The sequence below is a fragment of the Callionymus lyra genome, chromosome 18, assembly GCF_982586985.1.
Source record: "Callionymus lyra chromosome 18, fCalLyr1.hap1.1, whole genome shotgun sequence".
Lineage (NCBI taxonomy): Eukaryota > Metazoa > Chordata > Actinopteri > Syngnathiformes > Callionymidae > Callionymus > Callionymus lyra.
The window spans coordinates 17,220,463-17,236,863 of record NC_141835.1 but is presented as its reverse complement, the minus strand read 5'-3'; the positions used below and the strand labels follow the sequence as shown (position 1 = coordinate 17,236,863).

General features: G+C 47.2%; 1 protein-coding gene across 8 annotated transcripts in view; it reads right to left on the bottom strand.

Annotated features, from left to right (window-relative positions):
• Positions 1-16,401, bottom strand: part of meis2a (Meis homeobox 2a) — a 74,964-nt gene that overhangs the window by 23,944 nt on the left and 34,619 nt on the right. For 7 of the 8 annotated variants that reach the window (XM_087780231.1, XM_087780234.1, XM_087780235.1 and 4 more), the window contains exon 8: positions 15,613-15,758. In XM_087780231.1, the coding sequence (XP_087636357.1) occupies positions 15,613-15,758 (146 nt within the window). The remainder of the gene's footprint in view (positions 1-15,612; positions 15,759-16,401) is intronic. The other variant, XM_087780233.1, reaches the window with a different exon arrangement.

Below are 16,401 nucleotides of genomic sequence, written 5' to 3'. Positions count from 1 at the left end.
CGCGAATCTATTCCATGCTAATGACTCCCAGGAAATCACAGGCCATTGGCTGTTTATCCTGCTGCTATGGCAACAGCGAGGGGGCTGTTGATGATGATTGGTGTGTCCTCGCTGGTTATTGCTTCGGAGCCAGGGGTTGGGGAGTTGGTAGGGGGTCAACATGTGTAGCATGTTTTCATTGTCTGATTGCAAGAGTAACACACAAAATCTGCTCGGTTTCCAGTTGAACAGGAGCATCATGGGAATGAAGAGGAAGTTGAAGAGCAGATAACAGTCGTAGATTAGATTAAAGATCAGCAAAGCAGGGTTTTGCCCAAACCTAAAGATAACGTGACGAAGGAAACGTTCAGTTTCGGACAGAATAATGAGTAAAACTGTGCAAGAAAATACACAATAGGATACTGGTCATAACAAACAAGGGTAGGAGTTCTAATATTTGACCTAGTGGTTGGTGTCTTCCATGGCGACGGTGTCTTGGCTCAGACTCGCTGATTGTTTGTTTCTGAATCAAAGCGAGAGACGCTGGATGATAACTGTCAGAAACGAAGGCAATCAAATATCAGAAATGACATTTTAATATAGAAATCTGCATGCCACACGCCAGAGATTGGCACATTCTAAATATCCAGGCCCGTTAATAACGTTACAATCGGCGGAGGCCATATCGGCGTTACCCGCAGATCAAAAAAAAAGATATGACTAATAAGTTCTGTCACAATTGTTTATGATGTGTAATGCGCCAGTTTCCTTTTTTTTCCTTTTTTTTAAAGCTAAGAGACGCAGCTAATTATCGCCGCTGACAGGTGACGATCAGTGACGCCCGTCAGGGAGGGTTTTTAGGAACCAATTACTATTGTATTTGTTTTAATTACATTAGATTAGTTTATCATATTTGAAAGTACTTTATCTGATACTTTATCTCTTCAGATCTTCTGTTTATTTTTGAAAGGTTACTTAAGCCACTTACGCTATTTGTTTCTTCTTATTTTGTCTTTCTCCAACTTATTCATGCAGTTTACGGATTCCCTTAAGATGAAAGTAACACTCCATCCTCTTCCAAGCATCTCAATAACTTCGCCTTATGAAGCGTCTTTTCCTTCCGACGTGGGCGTGAGCCGCAGACTTTCATGACTTCTAATGGGAACTTCTCTGCCTTCTGAAAAGATTGGCACATGAGCAGTGGAGTCGAAAAACCCACCCTCGCGCTTGGCACTGACGCGGCTTCTGAACACGGATGCATGCGTGCCGACCCCTTGCAAAACGCTCGTATCCACAGCCCGATCGGAACGTACCAACAGAACTTCCAGCGGGGCCGTGAGCCGGCCGCCCTCTGACTGTTCCACCGTTACGGCTGTAGCAGCAAGCGGCGCTAGCGAGGCCCGCGGCATCTATTAGAGAGAGCGAAAGAGCCCCGAGTCTGTCTGTCTGACTCTCCGACGAACTGGCTGACTGTTCGGCTGGCATCAGATCCGCCGCTGCTGCCACGGACCCCCACAACAATCGCTGGCTGGGGTCCTGAAGCCGCTCCTGGACCGGCGCCAGCAGCCTGTTTGCTCTACACCATTAATTCATGTTCACTGGAGATGGTGCGAGGTTGTGGGGAGGCTTCATTCCGCTGCCAAGCTACAGTAGCGGTGAAGTGGGTTAGGGGTTTCAGAGATGAGTCGGGATGAACGGGAGGCAGAGACGGAGCCCTGGAGGACATGTGAGGCATCGGATTGCACCGAAGCTCGGTGAGGCTAAATAGCAATCACTCCCACACACTCCCGGAGCACCTCGAGACTTAAGCACATGGAGTTTTCAGGAGAGCGTTTTTTTTTTTTTTAATGCTATTACGAAATTATAATTCATTCCTTTCATCCGATAAATGATGTTATTTGTGTTCACATCAACACTTAGTCTGCACGCACTCGTCTGCGGTTGGCGGCGATAAAGATGTGTCTCGTTAATCAAAAGATCAAGTTCATGGCTTCTCTTTCCACCACACTTTGAACCTGGGGAACATGATCCTTGTATCATTACGGCGGGGGCTCGGTCTTCTCGGCAGCCTCGCTCTCTCTTCTCCCACCAGTCTGCAGGCCCAGCAGCCATCGCTTTCTTGCTAAACGCTAACCTCATCTATGTATTTCGCCCCCTTTTTCTTTTGCTTTCAAAGTTTTTTCCGTCGCAGCTTTAAGCCGGGTACTAGAGGGCAGGAATTTGGCCCGGTTTTTTGCAGACCAGTCTGTTAGCTTTGTTGTGGTAACTGGCTGCTCAGGGGCACCAGGCTCTGGGTTCTGTTTGGCTCTGATGTCAACACGCAGCCATGCTCACTTACTCTCAAGAAGTCTTCCTGCCGCCCCACCAGTAACTCAACGAAAATGCAGATTGTGGTGAAAATCCAAACTTTTTTTCGCTCTCAAGCTCAACGTGGGTGGTCAGGTAGAGACGGGGCTTGTGTTTACGTCGACGATGTACTGATTTTATAGTGTATATTTGTGTGTGTTCTTCAGATCAAGTCAAACTTTGTGACCTGAAGAGGAAGAACGTCCAGTTGGCGCTCAGAGGGAAACATTAAACAATAACTAAAATAAGCTTCTGTGAGCCACTGGTATGTTTTTGTTTCTCTCTGAACTGTAGGTTGTAGGTTTTTCTCGTGCAGGTTTATTCAGATTCGTGTGGGCACTGGTTTTCATTGGGGGCTGCGCTAGACTGATGTGAGGGGGCGTTTCATTTGTACGAAAACCATGAGATAAATAAATACATTTCTCTTTTGTTGTGGAGAACGTGCGTGCACACAGGAGATATGTTGCATTATAGCGAGAGCTTATGCAGTGACACATGTTGCTAGCTAATGCTAGCTTCCCTGCAGCTACTGTTTGAATACGCTGTTATTTTAGTTTTGGATTCAGTCGAATAAAAGTCTGAACATTTGTATTTAAAATTATATTTGTTTCCCATTATGTTCAAATTTTAAAAAACGTATCATTAGTTGTGGTATTAAAGACGGAAGTAAAAATTCCAGAAATGTTATTTCTGTTTAGTTTTATTCCAAATTACATCCATTCCTAATTTTTCAAAATGTAGCCTAGAAAGTAAAGCTCTGTTTGTATCTCGAAGCATTAAAATTGTTTCCCTTTATTGTTGTCATTCATTTTCTTTTTGTGTTTCATTCATTAAATCTTTGTTTTGTACGTTAGCCATTCCTAAATGATTTGACACATTCAGCCTTGTTTTTCCGTCGTCAACGATGTTCCATAATATATGTAAAAAAAAGAAGGAACAAGCAGCACAGAAAATGAATGAACGACTTAAAAAAATAATAAATTATTGTCACATGAGCAGCATGAACCTTACATCTCACATGATGAAGGTTCATTTAAGACAATATTTCGTCACATCTTTTGTTGACTACAACACTATCTACTATTTAAAACTTTAGTAAAATAATGAAAACCACACAGAATTGAACAACACAAGTTTCCAATCTGTGTGAAGATGTGACCAAAGTAAATGGGTTGACACACACACACACACACAGACACAACGATATTAGTTGAATAAATGTGTATAAAAAATACATTCCCGTTGAGATTGTGGTTGAAAAATAACCTCAGAAACAAATATTTTGTCTTTTTCACTTTTCTTGGACTAGGCCCTCAGTATGAATCAGGTCCAGGACTATAAGCGGGTCTCAAGAGGACCCACCCAGGAAAGTCTCACGTGCTCACGGCTTGTCGCTGTTGCCTGTCATAAAGTAATCCTCAGGCTGTAACGACAGTGCAGTGAACACACTAAGCTTCTGAATAAACATTGTCGCCGTTTAATGATGTAAGCACACGTTGTAAAAGAGCAATGATTTTCTAAACAGGGCCAAAAGGGTGACGGCCCGTGTCTGCCTGAGAAGACCTTCGGCAGCTCCACCGGTGTGCTGGTTCTCTTCATAACTGAGCTTAAACGAGAGTGCGGCGTGTCACGGACACTAGAGGGAGTGTGAGAGCACACACGGGGACCCTGAAAAGACAGTAAACACTTGCTGATAAAGTCTGTTGGGAGAAGGACTTATTATTAACATACAGGGTCTCCTTAAGTTTGTCCTCCATTGTGCTCTGGAGTCTTTGTTTAAGTTCTTAAGTCAAAGTAAAGTGCTGCTGATCTTCAAGTGAAATTGTAGCAGATTAATTTGTGGGGTGAAGAGGGGGTGGGGGGGGTCCTTCTCAAATAGAAGCTTCTGAGAGTTTCCACTTGACGGGTCTGCCTTTCATTGTGCATTAACTTAATGAGCATAAGTATTCAAATACACAAGCCGAACCTCTCTCAGCTCGCTCTCATGTCGCTTTCAGAGTCTGCATTCTCCAGTGAAAGGCCGCCGCGTTCTAATAGCGAGCCTCGGGACACGGCGACAAGAGCGCAACCACTTATGGAGGACAAACAAGAAACTCCCCGGGGCCGTCTGTGGAATGTCAAGCCAATTTAAAGATATCAGGGAACATTTGCGATGTCAATTTCTGTTTTCAGGTCAAAAATCATAGAACACTGAGGTTAACATTTGTTGGTTACAGTGCAAAAGACGCCCCCCTCCTCCTTGCCTCCCCACTGAAACAGCTGCAGGGGACGCTTCCTGTTTGCTAATGATTTTAAGTGTGCTCAAGTCAACCATGTCAGATTTTCTCTCTTGCTGGATGGACATCTGCGGTGGAAGGAAAGGACTTTCTTTGCTGCAGTTTTTGTTTTTTTTCCCTCTGTCCTGTCAGGCTCGGACTCAATGACAGACGGACTCCTCAGATCCCGTCCCTGTCAGTGAAGCAGAGGAGCACCGTTGACGGCTAGCATAGGTGCATTCATCTGAGATCACAAGCGCTTACGTGGAACAAAGCCAGCCGGGGCCCTGATCAGTCAGGACGCTGTCCCTACCTGTTGTGTCTCTTCGCTCCGACTGCCTTGGGTTTTTTTCTACCTTGCGTGTCTTCCAAGCCCTCCTTTCATCAAGGGGTGTATGAGTCAAGGAGATATCTCCTGTCGTTGCTCAACACCCCGGGCTGCTGGCTTCATGAGGCTGTGTGGACTGACAAATGCCCTCAGGGTCTCTCACATTTTCCAAAGAAGTGCAGACATGTGACGGATGTGAAATTCGCGGAGAGACCAGCAGACGTTAAAGCCATAAATGTAGCTTTTAGGCTTGTTGATATGTTTTTAGTGCGTTTTGCTCTCTTTTTCTCGCTGTGCTCTTGGGCTCAATCCTGCCTCGAGGCTGAGATGACCTGTGACCCGGCTGGCCTGCCTGGCTACAGCCCTCTCGTTTGTTAAGGGCTTTATCCACTGACAAAGCAAGCAGGAAGTTGGCAGCCACCCAGCAGCCCCATGGGAGGATGACCATCAGCTAGCTCAGCTTACCGCTTATTACAGGATGGTGGGGAGCGCGAGTGTGTGTCCTTGTGCTTCCATCTCTGTTTACATTCTGTGCAGATGCATTTATTCATAGACGGCTGCACCTTTTTTTTTTAGTCCGACGATTCTCGACTTTTTTTCTTTAACTTCTAATGACCCGCAAAAGAAGAAGCCTGCGAGCTACGAACGTCCCCGTCTCTCAGCTAACCCGATCAGCTACGCATGTTAGCAACAATCAGGCGAGCTTCCAGCGGCTGGACCCCGGGGACCCCTGCACACTTCCCTCTCTATCTTTACCCGCTCTTCCTCTCTGCAGCGCTCATCAACTCCAACATTATAGCACAACGACACCCCGGTTCACCCTCGCAACTCCATAAAAGTCAAGTAATCCATGCTTCATTTATACACCTTCCCATTAATAAAGCTGATGAACTTTTACTCCTTAAATCTAATGGACCATTTTGCCCAGAACGGCCATGCCTGCCTGCGCCTGCAGCTCCCTCCGTCTGCCCTACCTTAGTTAATCCACCAGCACTCGGATACAGTGTTTGGTAGGTCAGGGCAACAACGCAGCGGGATTTAGAGATCTTTCAGGCTTTCCACTGACCTCTGCCACAGACAAGCAATGACACGTTCAGCTGCAGGAGATTTTTCTTATTGGTTTTAGTGTCGTTGCACGTTCTCTTCCTTCCACCTCGCTCCGTCCGGGTGCAACAGAGGGTCATTGACCTCCGAGCCTAATGCAAGGCATGATGGCTTCCCGACTCGGAGGCTGTTGACAAGCGTCTGTGTTCTTTTCAACAACTCGTTGAACCACCACCCTCTCCCCCCCCCCTCACCCCTTCCCTTCTAAGGAATGTAACACAACCACTCACTGAGGTAACCCAAGCGCCTCCCCTCACATATCCTTCATTTACAGAAAGAGAAAGAGACAGCGAGGAAAACAGAGTTAGAGCAAAACCAACTGGGGGTGTTAGACAGCTGTCCCCCATCTCCCCGTGTAACTGTTGCCCCCTCTTCCATTTATCTTCCTCTCTTTAGATTTGCTTCGAGCCCAATGCCTGTGGAATAATTAATGATGCAATTGAGCAGAGAGAGGACCGCGAGCAGCGGGGGCCGAGCCTGAATGCTTGTGTAGCTGTATGTGGTTGCTATCTGTGAAAACACAGAGGGACATAAAGCGACGGAGGAAAAACACATTTGATTGTCTTTTTTTTCCTGCAACGAGCAACTTCGTTTTTCCTCACCACTCCTCTAATCCCCCATCCCCCCTTCTCTCCCCTGTCCTGACGGAGGGATTGGGGGCCTGACCTGTCTGGTGATTGATGGTAATGTCTCAGGAAGTCATTTTCCCCGACAGCACCCTGCCGCCTTTCACCAGGCCTGGTGCAGAGGTGAGGCCATCACATGGATCCTTTTAACTCTTTGCTCACTTGCCGCCAAGATCCTTCCAACCCATCCATCTCTGCAGACGTCACATCACCCCCCCCCTCCTCCTCCGCCCCCCTTCATCCCCACTACATCAAACCGTCACCCCCGGAGCCCCTTACTAAACAATGGCATTTCGACAAAAACACGAGGGCCATCTTGAAGTGAATCTAGCATGTGGCCCCTAATTCAGGTTGTTGGGGATGGATCCCCACGACTCTATTACTGTCAGCGCTTACCACCTCCATTATGGCAATTAGGATGCGGTTCCAACACTGGGAATGCTTTGCTATGCTCGGGAATTGCTAACATCTGCCGCATCCCTGCTCCATGTGTCAGAGAAGAGTTGTCTTCCCTTACAGTCACACTCTCCTCTCTGTCTTTTTCTCGGCATACATTTATTTTCTTAATTCGCCTCAAACTGTGCCTTAAAGAGATCCTTCTCCGTTTGAGTCCAAATAACTTAAAATGATCCGTGAAGAGCCTCGCTGTTTCCCCTTCTCAATAGGCTTCATTAGTTTTTAATATCTAGCCAAGAGAAGGAGGGGAAAACGGCATGAAGATAATCAATGGAAAGAGCCTGCTAGCCTATTAATCTCCCCCAAAGGATTGTGGGTTAATACACGCTCTCGCGTAGGCAAACATGGCTGTCTGGTGAACACATCTGTCTGCATGGATGGGCTACTTAATGAAACAGGCAGCGTTGGGCTGCAGAGATAGATGTCGTTCCCCGAGTGAAAAATGGCTTCTCGCTGCCTCTTCGCTGAGGCAGAGCCTCGCACGTGACGGAGAGCCATTCAATTCGCCAGAGACCTGACTCTTAGACAATGAGGGTGCGGGGCAGGACTGGCAACGCATGGCCACTAGAGCAAGTCCTGTTGAAGATTCCTATCAGGGGATCCTAATGTGAACAAGAGTCTGAGTGATCTGGGAACGAGAGAAGATAGAGTAAGACTAGAAGAGGAGTCGTACAGTAGACAGATAAAGAGCTACAAAGAGGGTAAGAGATACAAGCTCCGAGCCACCTGGGACAGATTAAGTGTTTGTGTGGGTCAAAACTTCTCCAGACTTGCTTTAAAAAAAAACGTGTGTATTCGCAGCGGTGGCAAGAGTGTATGTTTGTGTCGGGCTGTGACCCCTGGTCAGGGAGTTCTGTAACAAGAGCTCACCTCCGGTTCTGCTAGCTCTCTTCTCAGTGTGCTAAACAGCCACCTGAAGACAGGATTAGCCATTGTGACCCGGCCCCAAAGGTAACTGAGCTACACCACCGGGGACAAACATGAAACACACACTGTCACGTGTTGCGCCGACAGCGCCAGGTGGGAAGACACAGAAGGAAGATTGAAAAAATGGAAACAACGGTGGACAGGTGGCCGGGATTGGGACAGCGTAAAACGGGACAACTATAAGAGGATGACAACAAGCCCGGGCGTTGTGTAATGACATGCAAACCGAGGTGAAGGTGTCAGGAGTGTCTGTGCTGTTTGTCTAGTGAAAACATGGACACCATAAGAGGATTGTGCGACCGAACCCAGCGCCTTGGGGCGAGCACAGATTTGAGCGCGTATGGAAATTGATGCCTGTCAGCCCGTCTATGACTCAACCCTGACAGCATTCATGCATGTGTGTTTCCGCGAACACGCGTGTGCACACTGTGCTGTGACAAATGAGCAGTGCTTAATTTGTGACTGATTATGCGGGCTGTGGGTGCCCTAAACCCCCTTTGAACTTGTAATTGCCCCTGGATCCAGTAATGAACATTAAGGGGGATTCAAAAACGTGTGGCTAATTACACATTTGCACCCCCTTTTCATTTCTTGGTTCTTCATACTCAAAGTGAAAGAGCGACAGGGAGGAGCAGGACTTGTGTAGTAGGAGGATGTAAGCCAGAGAGGAGGTTCTGGGTTAGCAGGCATGCACCGCTGTTGTCGCCTGTCTTTATCTAAATAATAGTACAAGCTGCTTTGCAGGCTTTACAGAGGAGCTTTGTGTGTCACTCGCCTTCAGCCTCGAGGATATAAGGACGAGCTTTCCCTGCGATCAATATTCACAGAGATTCGCATCTGGAGCCAAGGCCTGCGTGGTGCAGATTTGGAATTATATATTTATTTCCTCTATTTGTTTGATTATTTCATTCCTTCGGCGCTCTCGCAGCCTCAACCAGCATGTGGTGGTTCTATTCTCGATGACACTGATCCTAGCCGATCAACAAAACAGCAGTTTCATGTCAGAAAAAAAAACCCTTTTCAGTCTTTGAATGTTGAATTTTATATACACCTGGTCCAGAGGGTTGGGTGTGAAAAACGAACAATTCGACGTCTTCGTTTGTACGACCGAACCACAACAAGTCTCTTCAGACTTTCACTCAGAGGTTTCTTAGTCAAAGCAGAATGAGACCCACGACATTCATAAACACTCTCTCATGTCATTTGTTTCTTCAACATCTCGCTATAATTTTCTTTTATTCTCACCATGTTGAGTGTGAACATTGTACGAGCTCAGGACTGTGATGTGAACTACTCTAATTGTAGTGGTTTTGTATGGACGCCTGGTAGGGCTTCATCTTTACAGAATACTTTTTCAGACACGGTAGAAAAAGATGCTTTGTCATTTGGACTCAAGGACACATGTATAAATCCTTGTTTTGTCACCTTTTTCTTTACATTTTCTGAGAATCCATTTTTTCCTCCTTCCCTCAAACTGTGTTTTTAAACATGGATCGTGTTGGTGGTGATGCTATGTATGTATCTCAAGTGTTCACAAGTTTCACAGAAACATAAAAATATAGTCGGGATCCGTGACGAGGGTTAGTGTCGAGTTTCTGAGCCGTTTTGCTGACTCAGAGCAGCAGCAGCATCTGTTTCGACACGGTCCGATGTTGCGAAGAGGGGAGGGGCTGTGTGTTGTGCCAACCAGATTTGCTTTTCCTTTTCTCAGACATACATAACCTTTCCACGTGATAACAGCAAATAAGATAGATTCTGGGATTCCTGGGCATATGTATAGGAGGGAGTCGTGGGACACAATGTGTGGGTGTATAAGTTAGAAGCAGTGATGTGGTAGCGAGAGAAGGAGGTGAAAAAAGGAGAGACAAATTGACCCACTATGAGCGAGCCTTTGATGTGACTAGGATTTTTAAAAAATGGTCCATATGTTCACCGTTAGGAACCGCGGATATTAGAGAGGGAAATATGAAAAGGTGAGAACAAGAAAAAATGTCTCCCAGTTATCAGGACCCCACTGTGCCGGACCCTCTGGACACGGTGTTTACTAAAACAAAAAGCGTGGAAGAGCCGGCAGGTCCCATGACAAACCAAACACCGCCGTCTGTTTTACATTTCGAGCTCTGGCTTCCATTTTCGCGCTCGCTAGCGCAGCAACTTCCCACCTCTGCATGTAATCCTCTCGCTGCGAGACGCATATCAAAGCAATAATGGAGCGTGATGGAAGCCCGGAGCAGGGAGTATATCAGACACGATCCTACTGCTCACACCACAAGTCCGCGGCCATTTTTTGGACCGAAATCTTCCTCTGTTTCATAAACATAGTTTTAACGTCTTTTTTTAATTATGCGGCTACGACACGCCGGTCGGGTCACGAGCGGGTAAACTGGTGCGCGACTGCTGAAACCTGACGTGGTGAAAGGTGATAGCAGCTGGTGCTAAACTGAGTGTTGGGGTCACGGTTGTCACATACATCATTGATCGTTTCTACCTACTTAAAAAAAGTTGTCGTCAGGTTTTTTAGGACCGTTATCGCTGATTAATAGTCTTTAGCAAATCGATGCAGGACTGGTGTCGCAGATCATTTTTACCAAAGAGTTTAATGGTTATTAAAATGTGCTGATTTGAGAAGCACAATTATGGGTTGTTTATTTCTAGACTTAAATAAAGAATATTTAGGAGCACGATCACTAAAGTCAAGTATCATGACCTACACTGAAATATATACGTGTGTGTGATTCTGCTTTACTGCCTGTGGCCAAAATAAATGTAATTTGATTTATATATTTTATATGTTTACGTGTTTATTGACACGTGACTACACCTTATTTTTAACTGTGTTTATGACCGAACTATCTTGTCTATTCTGACCACTGATCCAGTTCCACCACGACGCCACTAAACGTGGGTCTGGAGGGTTCAGGTCATGCTTTGAGACCGAGGTCAGCGGCTGCTCTCGGAGGAGCTGGCGGTGTCTCGGATGCGTGCGTCTGGAAGGATCTCGTGCTGTTCGGAGAGTTTACAAAGCACAGACTTTGTTTGGCTTTCTGGCTTCGGTCACGGCGTGTGTAGTCACCTCTGAGAGAAGCTGCCGAAGCTCAGTCCCAGCAGAGACACGCTCCTCTGGCGCGTTCTGTTCCAGGATGTTATTGAATCAGAAGCACAGCTATTATTTCAACTTGCCAGGCGCTGTGTAGGATTGAACTCTTGCTGTGGCTGGAATTCTTTTATGTGTTATTACTTTTTCTTTTGTTCAAATGTACTGTTTGGATTTTTGCTTTTTGGTTAAGTTAATATAATTTTAATTAACACCTGTAAAGTAGAATTAAACCATGTTTTTTTTAAACTTGTAGTCACTAAAATAATAACTTGCAGTGAAACCCTAGCAGAGGATAAAAGTTTGATTTTAAAACTATTTATTTGTAAAACTTTCCGATTGTTTATGAAGTCATGTGACAGGAGCTCAAGCCGGTGAACATGAAGGTGATACGAAGTGTTGTCGAGAGCGGCGGACGAACAGATGGCAGACTGAGGTGGCTCATGTCTGTTGTCCAGGGTCGCCCAGCAGCCGACATCAGAACACAGCGGCTACACAATAGCAGCCCCCGTAGCACACACAAACACGATCACGACTACACAACATTCTTCATGACTCCGGCGCTGAACTCCCCTCATTCGGGTTGTCACTAATGTGTTGTTGTGCAAACAAACACACAAAGCTTGGACGACTCTCTTTCGCGGCGGATGGTTACACACTCGTGGTGCGGCATCACACCGCACCGTCGCCGGGTTGCTACGGGTGACTGGAGAGCTGACTTTTGGGCTGCGAGGCAAACAATCACATGACAGATTAGTGTGTGGGCCTCCTCCAGGCCTGCACCTCTGTGACCCTCTGGAGCCCCCATTTACTCCCTGCCCAGCTCTTAACCATCCCTTTGTCTCCGCCTCCATTCACGATGGTTTCTTGCGGCCCCGAAGCGAGCATCAAAAGCAAATATGGAGCTCAGAAGTTTCATATAAAAGGAAGATGAAACTGTTTGCAGATGTTCGTCTCTGCGAGACAAACGCGGTGAGGATTAGAAAACCAGAGCGGCTCAAACGGGCACCAGGCGGACTGTTTAGTCTGCTTCCACAACACGTCCTCTCTTTTCAAACACCCGACTTGTACACTTGTTTACCGGGCCGGACAAACATCCGTTGCCAGGCCTCGCCTCACCCTCGTCTCCTGGATGACCCGAGCCCGGCTCCCTTATGTGCGTCTATAAATGGCGGTTGAGAGAGCAGCTCCTGCAGGAGGGCCCGACCTGACGATGACACCCTGTCGTCATGGAGACTAATTCTATGTTGGTGGGAGTAAGGGTTTAGGAAGGGGTGGGGGGGCACTGTCACTGGTGTATCTAATGATGTTTGTAGCACAATGTGGGATTCCTGACGCTTCGTCAACACCCAAGGACAAGAAGTTTGTCTTCGGTTTGGATTTCAATGCTGGGATGGATCAGTCACGTCTGTGTTTAGAGTTTGTCAAAGTTGTGGAGTGGATTTGTTTGTCATGTTATCTGTGTATTGGTAGAGACACGCTGAGTAACTGCAGATGTTGAGAACAAGTTAAAGGTTTAAAAAAATCTCTAAAAGTTGTTGACGACATGCGCTTGTTTGTTTTCTTCAGAAAAGCAATCCTGGAGAAAGAGTGTGGAAAATCCCTAAAAGGACAGGAGGCCTGATAACATTGTCCTCCTCTTGTCACACAACAAGCCACTTCCTGTGTTTTTAGAACAAACCGGGGGTCACTAAAAAAGTTCTGCAGAAGATGCTGAGGAGTCGGTCTGGGCTCCGCCGTCCACGCTTCACAGTTTGAGGACTTGGCTGGGGGATGTATCATTTCCCTTTCAGGGAGCCCAGGGGACCAATACACCTGGCTTAGCAGCTTAACAGCATTTCCCCAAACAGCCGGGCCAAAGGGTGTCCGAGCACAAAACCTGAGAAGCTTGATGCCTGGCAGTAGCCTCCACTGACCGCTCGCCCCGGCCCGACTTCACCTACAAGCATCGTGTCTGAGGTGGCTTCCATGTACCCTGGTGCTTCCTGTTTTCAGTGCGGGGGCGACCCTCGTCTTTACAGGGGGTTGAGTCAGGAGTGAAGGAAGGTCCCGGTGCACAGTCAAGATGCATAAGGACGTCGCCATAACAACAACATACAGAACTAACTCCTCGTTGCTTGTCTCTGGCGCTCTCTGGATACGAAACCGTTTGAACATTTTCGCCGAACACTGAAGTTTACCTTTCTGATAACATAATCTCCCTGCAGTATTGAAAAGCTTATACCAACAGTCTGGGATTTCCCTTCCCCTAATGTGGCTGGAAGAAGTCCAGAAAACGGGCAGGGAGGGAGGAAACCAGGAAGGGAGGGATGGGGGTATTAGAGTAGGGGGAGAGAAGGGAAGAAAAAAAAGACCACTGACCCTCCTTCGCCTGCTAACACCAGCTGATCGGTCCAGCGGTGCCAATTATATATAAGGGCATCTAAGGTTGCCAAACCTCACATGCTCAGACACGGCAAACAATCAATAGCCTCATCAACACTTCAGGACCATCATGAGCACGGGCGAAGTGCTGCCAGGTGAAGATCGAACCCGATAGTCCGATGCTCATGAATGCTGACTTGGCAGCATCTGCTAGCCACCGTCAGCATTACGCTCCAGACGTTGTGTGTATTTTTTCTAAACCGGTCGGAAGAAGGATCGAGCTCAGGTCCGATCGAGACGAGGATGCAACAGACTTTGACAAAGATCATCAACTATTTTTAGACATATTACAAAATGCATCATTTTAATAAAAATGTATGTAGGTGTGTTTATAAGTGTGTTAATTTGTTTTAGGGTGTTTTCTCGTGACTCTCGCCCCAAAGTGACATCGGGTCATATTGTAACAGAGAGTCCAAAAGCCAACAGTTGTTACCATTGGCCAATGTTTGCCCGTATGGGAGGGAGGAGGCAAGAGGGGGAGGGGGGGTGGTGGGGTGAGGGGGTCCTGTCCTTTTGAGCCTTTCATGGGAGGTGACAATGGCTGGATGTTGAGAACATATGTAGAGACCCCCGTGGCTCATGGAAGAGCAGCGCCACGCTGGCCCCGCCGTTTGAGAAAATACAAGTCCGCTCCCTTTCACTCCTCACCCCTCAGTTCATCATGAATGAGTGAATGACAGAACGCCACTATGGGCCATTCAAGGTCCAGAGACCCCCAGAATGCAGCGGCGCACAAATGCAGCCCGGCAATGACAAATACATTTGCTTAACAAATTAAAAGAAAAGAGAACAGCTAATGGGAGCGTGTGAGAGAGAGAGATGGAGAGAGTTTATGGGTGGGAGAGCTTGGATGGTGAGAACAGAAAAGGGGGATAATTCAATTAGTCCTCTTCCTCCGTGAAGAAATGAAGCCACGTTAAAAGGAAGGGATTATTATTGGCACAGGGCTGGATGGCTCTGTACACAAAAGAAACAAATACAGATTGGAGAGAACATCCACCATCGGCGAGAGAAAGAAGCGTCTGAATGAAAACTCGTCCGAAAACCCTTCAATTAAAACCGGGCCTGGAGAAGAAAGTACTTTTTTTGTGTGTGTTGGTTAAGGGACGGACAGCAGCTGCCCGGCTTGCTCGACTCCGGGAATTATGTAGAGAAGTTTGCGGAAGAGCAAGAGTGGAGGTCCAGGCTCAGACGCGTCTCCACGGTCGGTGCCGAGTCGGAGCCCGAACAGCTGTGAAGTCATTTTGATAATGATGAGAATAATAAGAGTGGCGTGGTGCAGCGGCTCAGGCCTGCGAGGCTTTGCTGTTGCAGCTTGACTGCCCCTGAATAGATAAAAGTGATTAAAGCACTCCTGATTATCCCTGACCAATATGTAATGGATTTACAGCCCTTTCAATTAGTCCGCATTTGCTGGCCACTCATTACGGAGCTTTTGGTTAGGTAATCAGGGTCTGAGGGGCTTTGGGCAGGGAGTGGGTACTGGGAGTAGCGGGGTGGGGGGGTTGGTTGAGGGGAAGGGGGGGCATCTGACCCTCTTAAATGTCCATCCAGACTGCTTTCTCTGCCTTCTGGTGTCCCAGTGCGCTGGGGTCTGAAACCTGACCTGTGATCAATACGAGCTGATGTTCTGATTATGTTCTGACATCAGCGAGAGGAAGACGACACGTGTTCCGCCACAAGTCTGTTAAACCGTTGTTGTGTCACCTTTCATTGAGCATGGAGAACGTTTGGAGAACTATTAAAGCAGTCGATGCCTTTTTTTTTTTTGGGCTTGAATCAGATCAATATCACGATTCAGTTTTGAATTGCTTGTTGTTTTTGGACCCGACAAAGTTTGGAATCACAAAGTAAACGAAAGACAGAACTCTCCCTGATGAATTGTGACAGAAGATGTTATTTGAGGTCGCACTCGAGTACGTCAGGCTGCTCTTCTAAGAATCTGCAGATCAACTCGTCCAAATCCCCGAAATGACATCTCTGCTGAGCCTCAGCAGTCTAAACTGATTAGAGTGACCCGTTCATTGTGTGGGTGAGCGACGTGTTTCGCCGGAGAGAAGGAGAGTGTCCTACCGTGAGATGCTGGAAGAGCCACGCCCTCATGATGTTGGTGGCCACTTTGGGGAAAATGCCTCGTTTTTTCTGCCTCTTCTTGTCCTTGTCGGGGTCGTCGTCGTCCCCCGTGCCGGGCGATGCCACGCTGTTGTCTAGGCCATCTCCTGGACGGAAACAAACCCCGGAGTTAAATAACACCACAGCGCAAGGGGGGCTCACAGTACAACCTCCAGATCAGGAGCTGAGACAAGTCAAGTCCGGGGCCTTATGAGGGATGATGCGCGGACAAATACCTCACTTCATCTCTAAGACGGAAGTGAACACTAAAGCCGGGGTTATGATTTGAAGATATGGAAGCCGGGGGGATTTACAAAGCAAGGGTGTAAGGCTGTACCCCTCAACGCGGAGTAACATTCCATTGAAGAAGAGTAGAGCTGATGAAAAAAAAAGGTCTTCCAGTACAGTAGGGTCATTAATTCAATTAAATTAGCATGCTTGACATCATGTGAGGCATTTCCACATCTACTGAAGAGCTCCGGGGATGAAGGAAAGGGGGGGTGTGGGGTTACAGAGCGACACAGATGTTGCTAGCATACACACAAACACAACTCCCAGGACTAGTGGCGTCCAGGTGAAAATCACGCTCAAGTATGGATGTGATTTGGGGTGTTACACTTGGATGCACATAATAGACTCATCCACCCCCTCCCTTCCTCCATCTTAACCCCAACTTTCTTAGCTCGCCTCCCCGCCTCTTCCCACGCAGCAACCCCGCCTCATTTGTCCACAAGATTAGCATGACAGGCC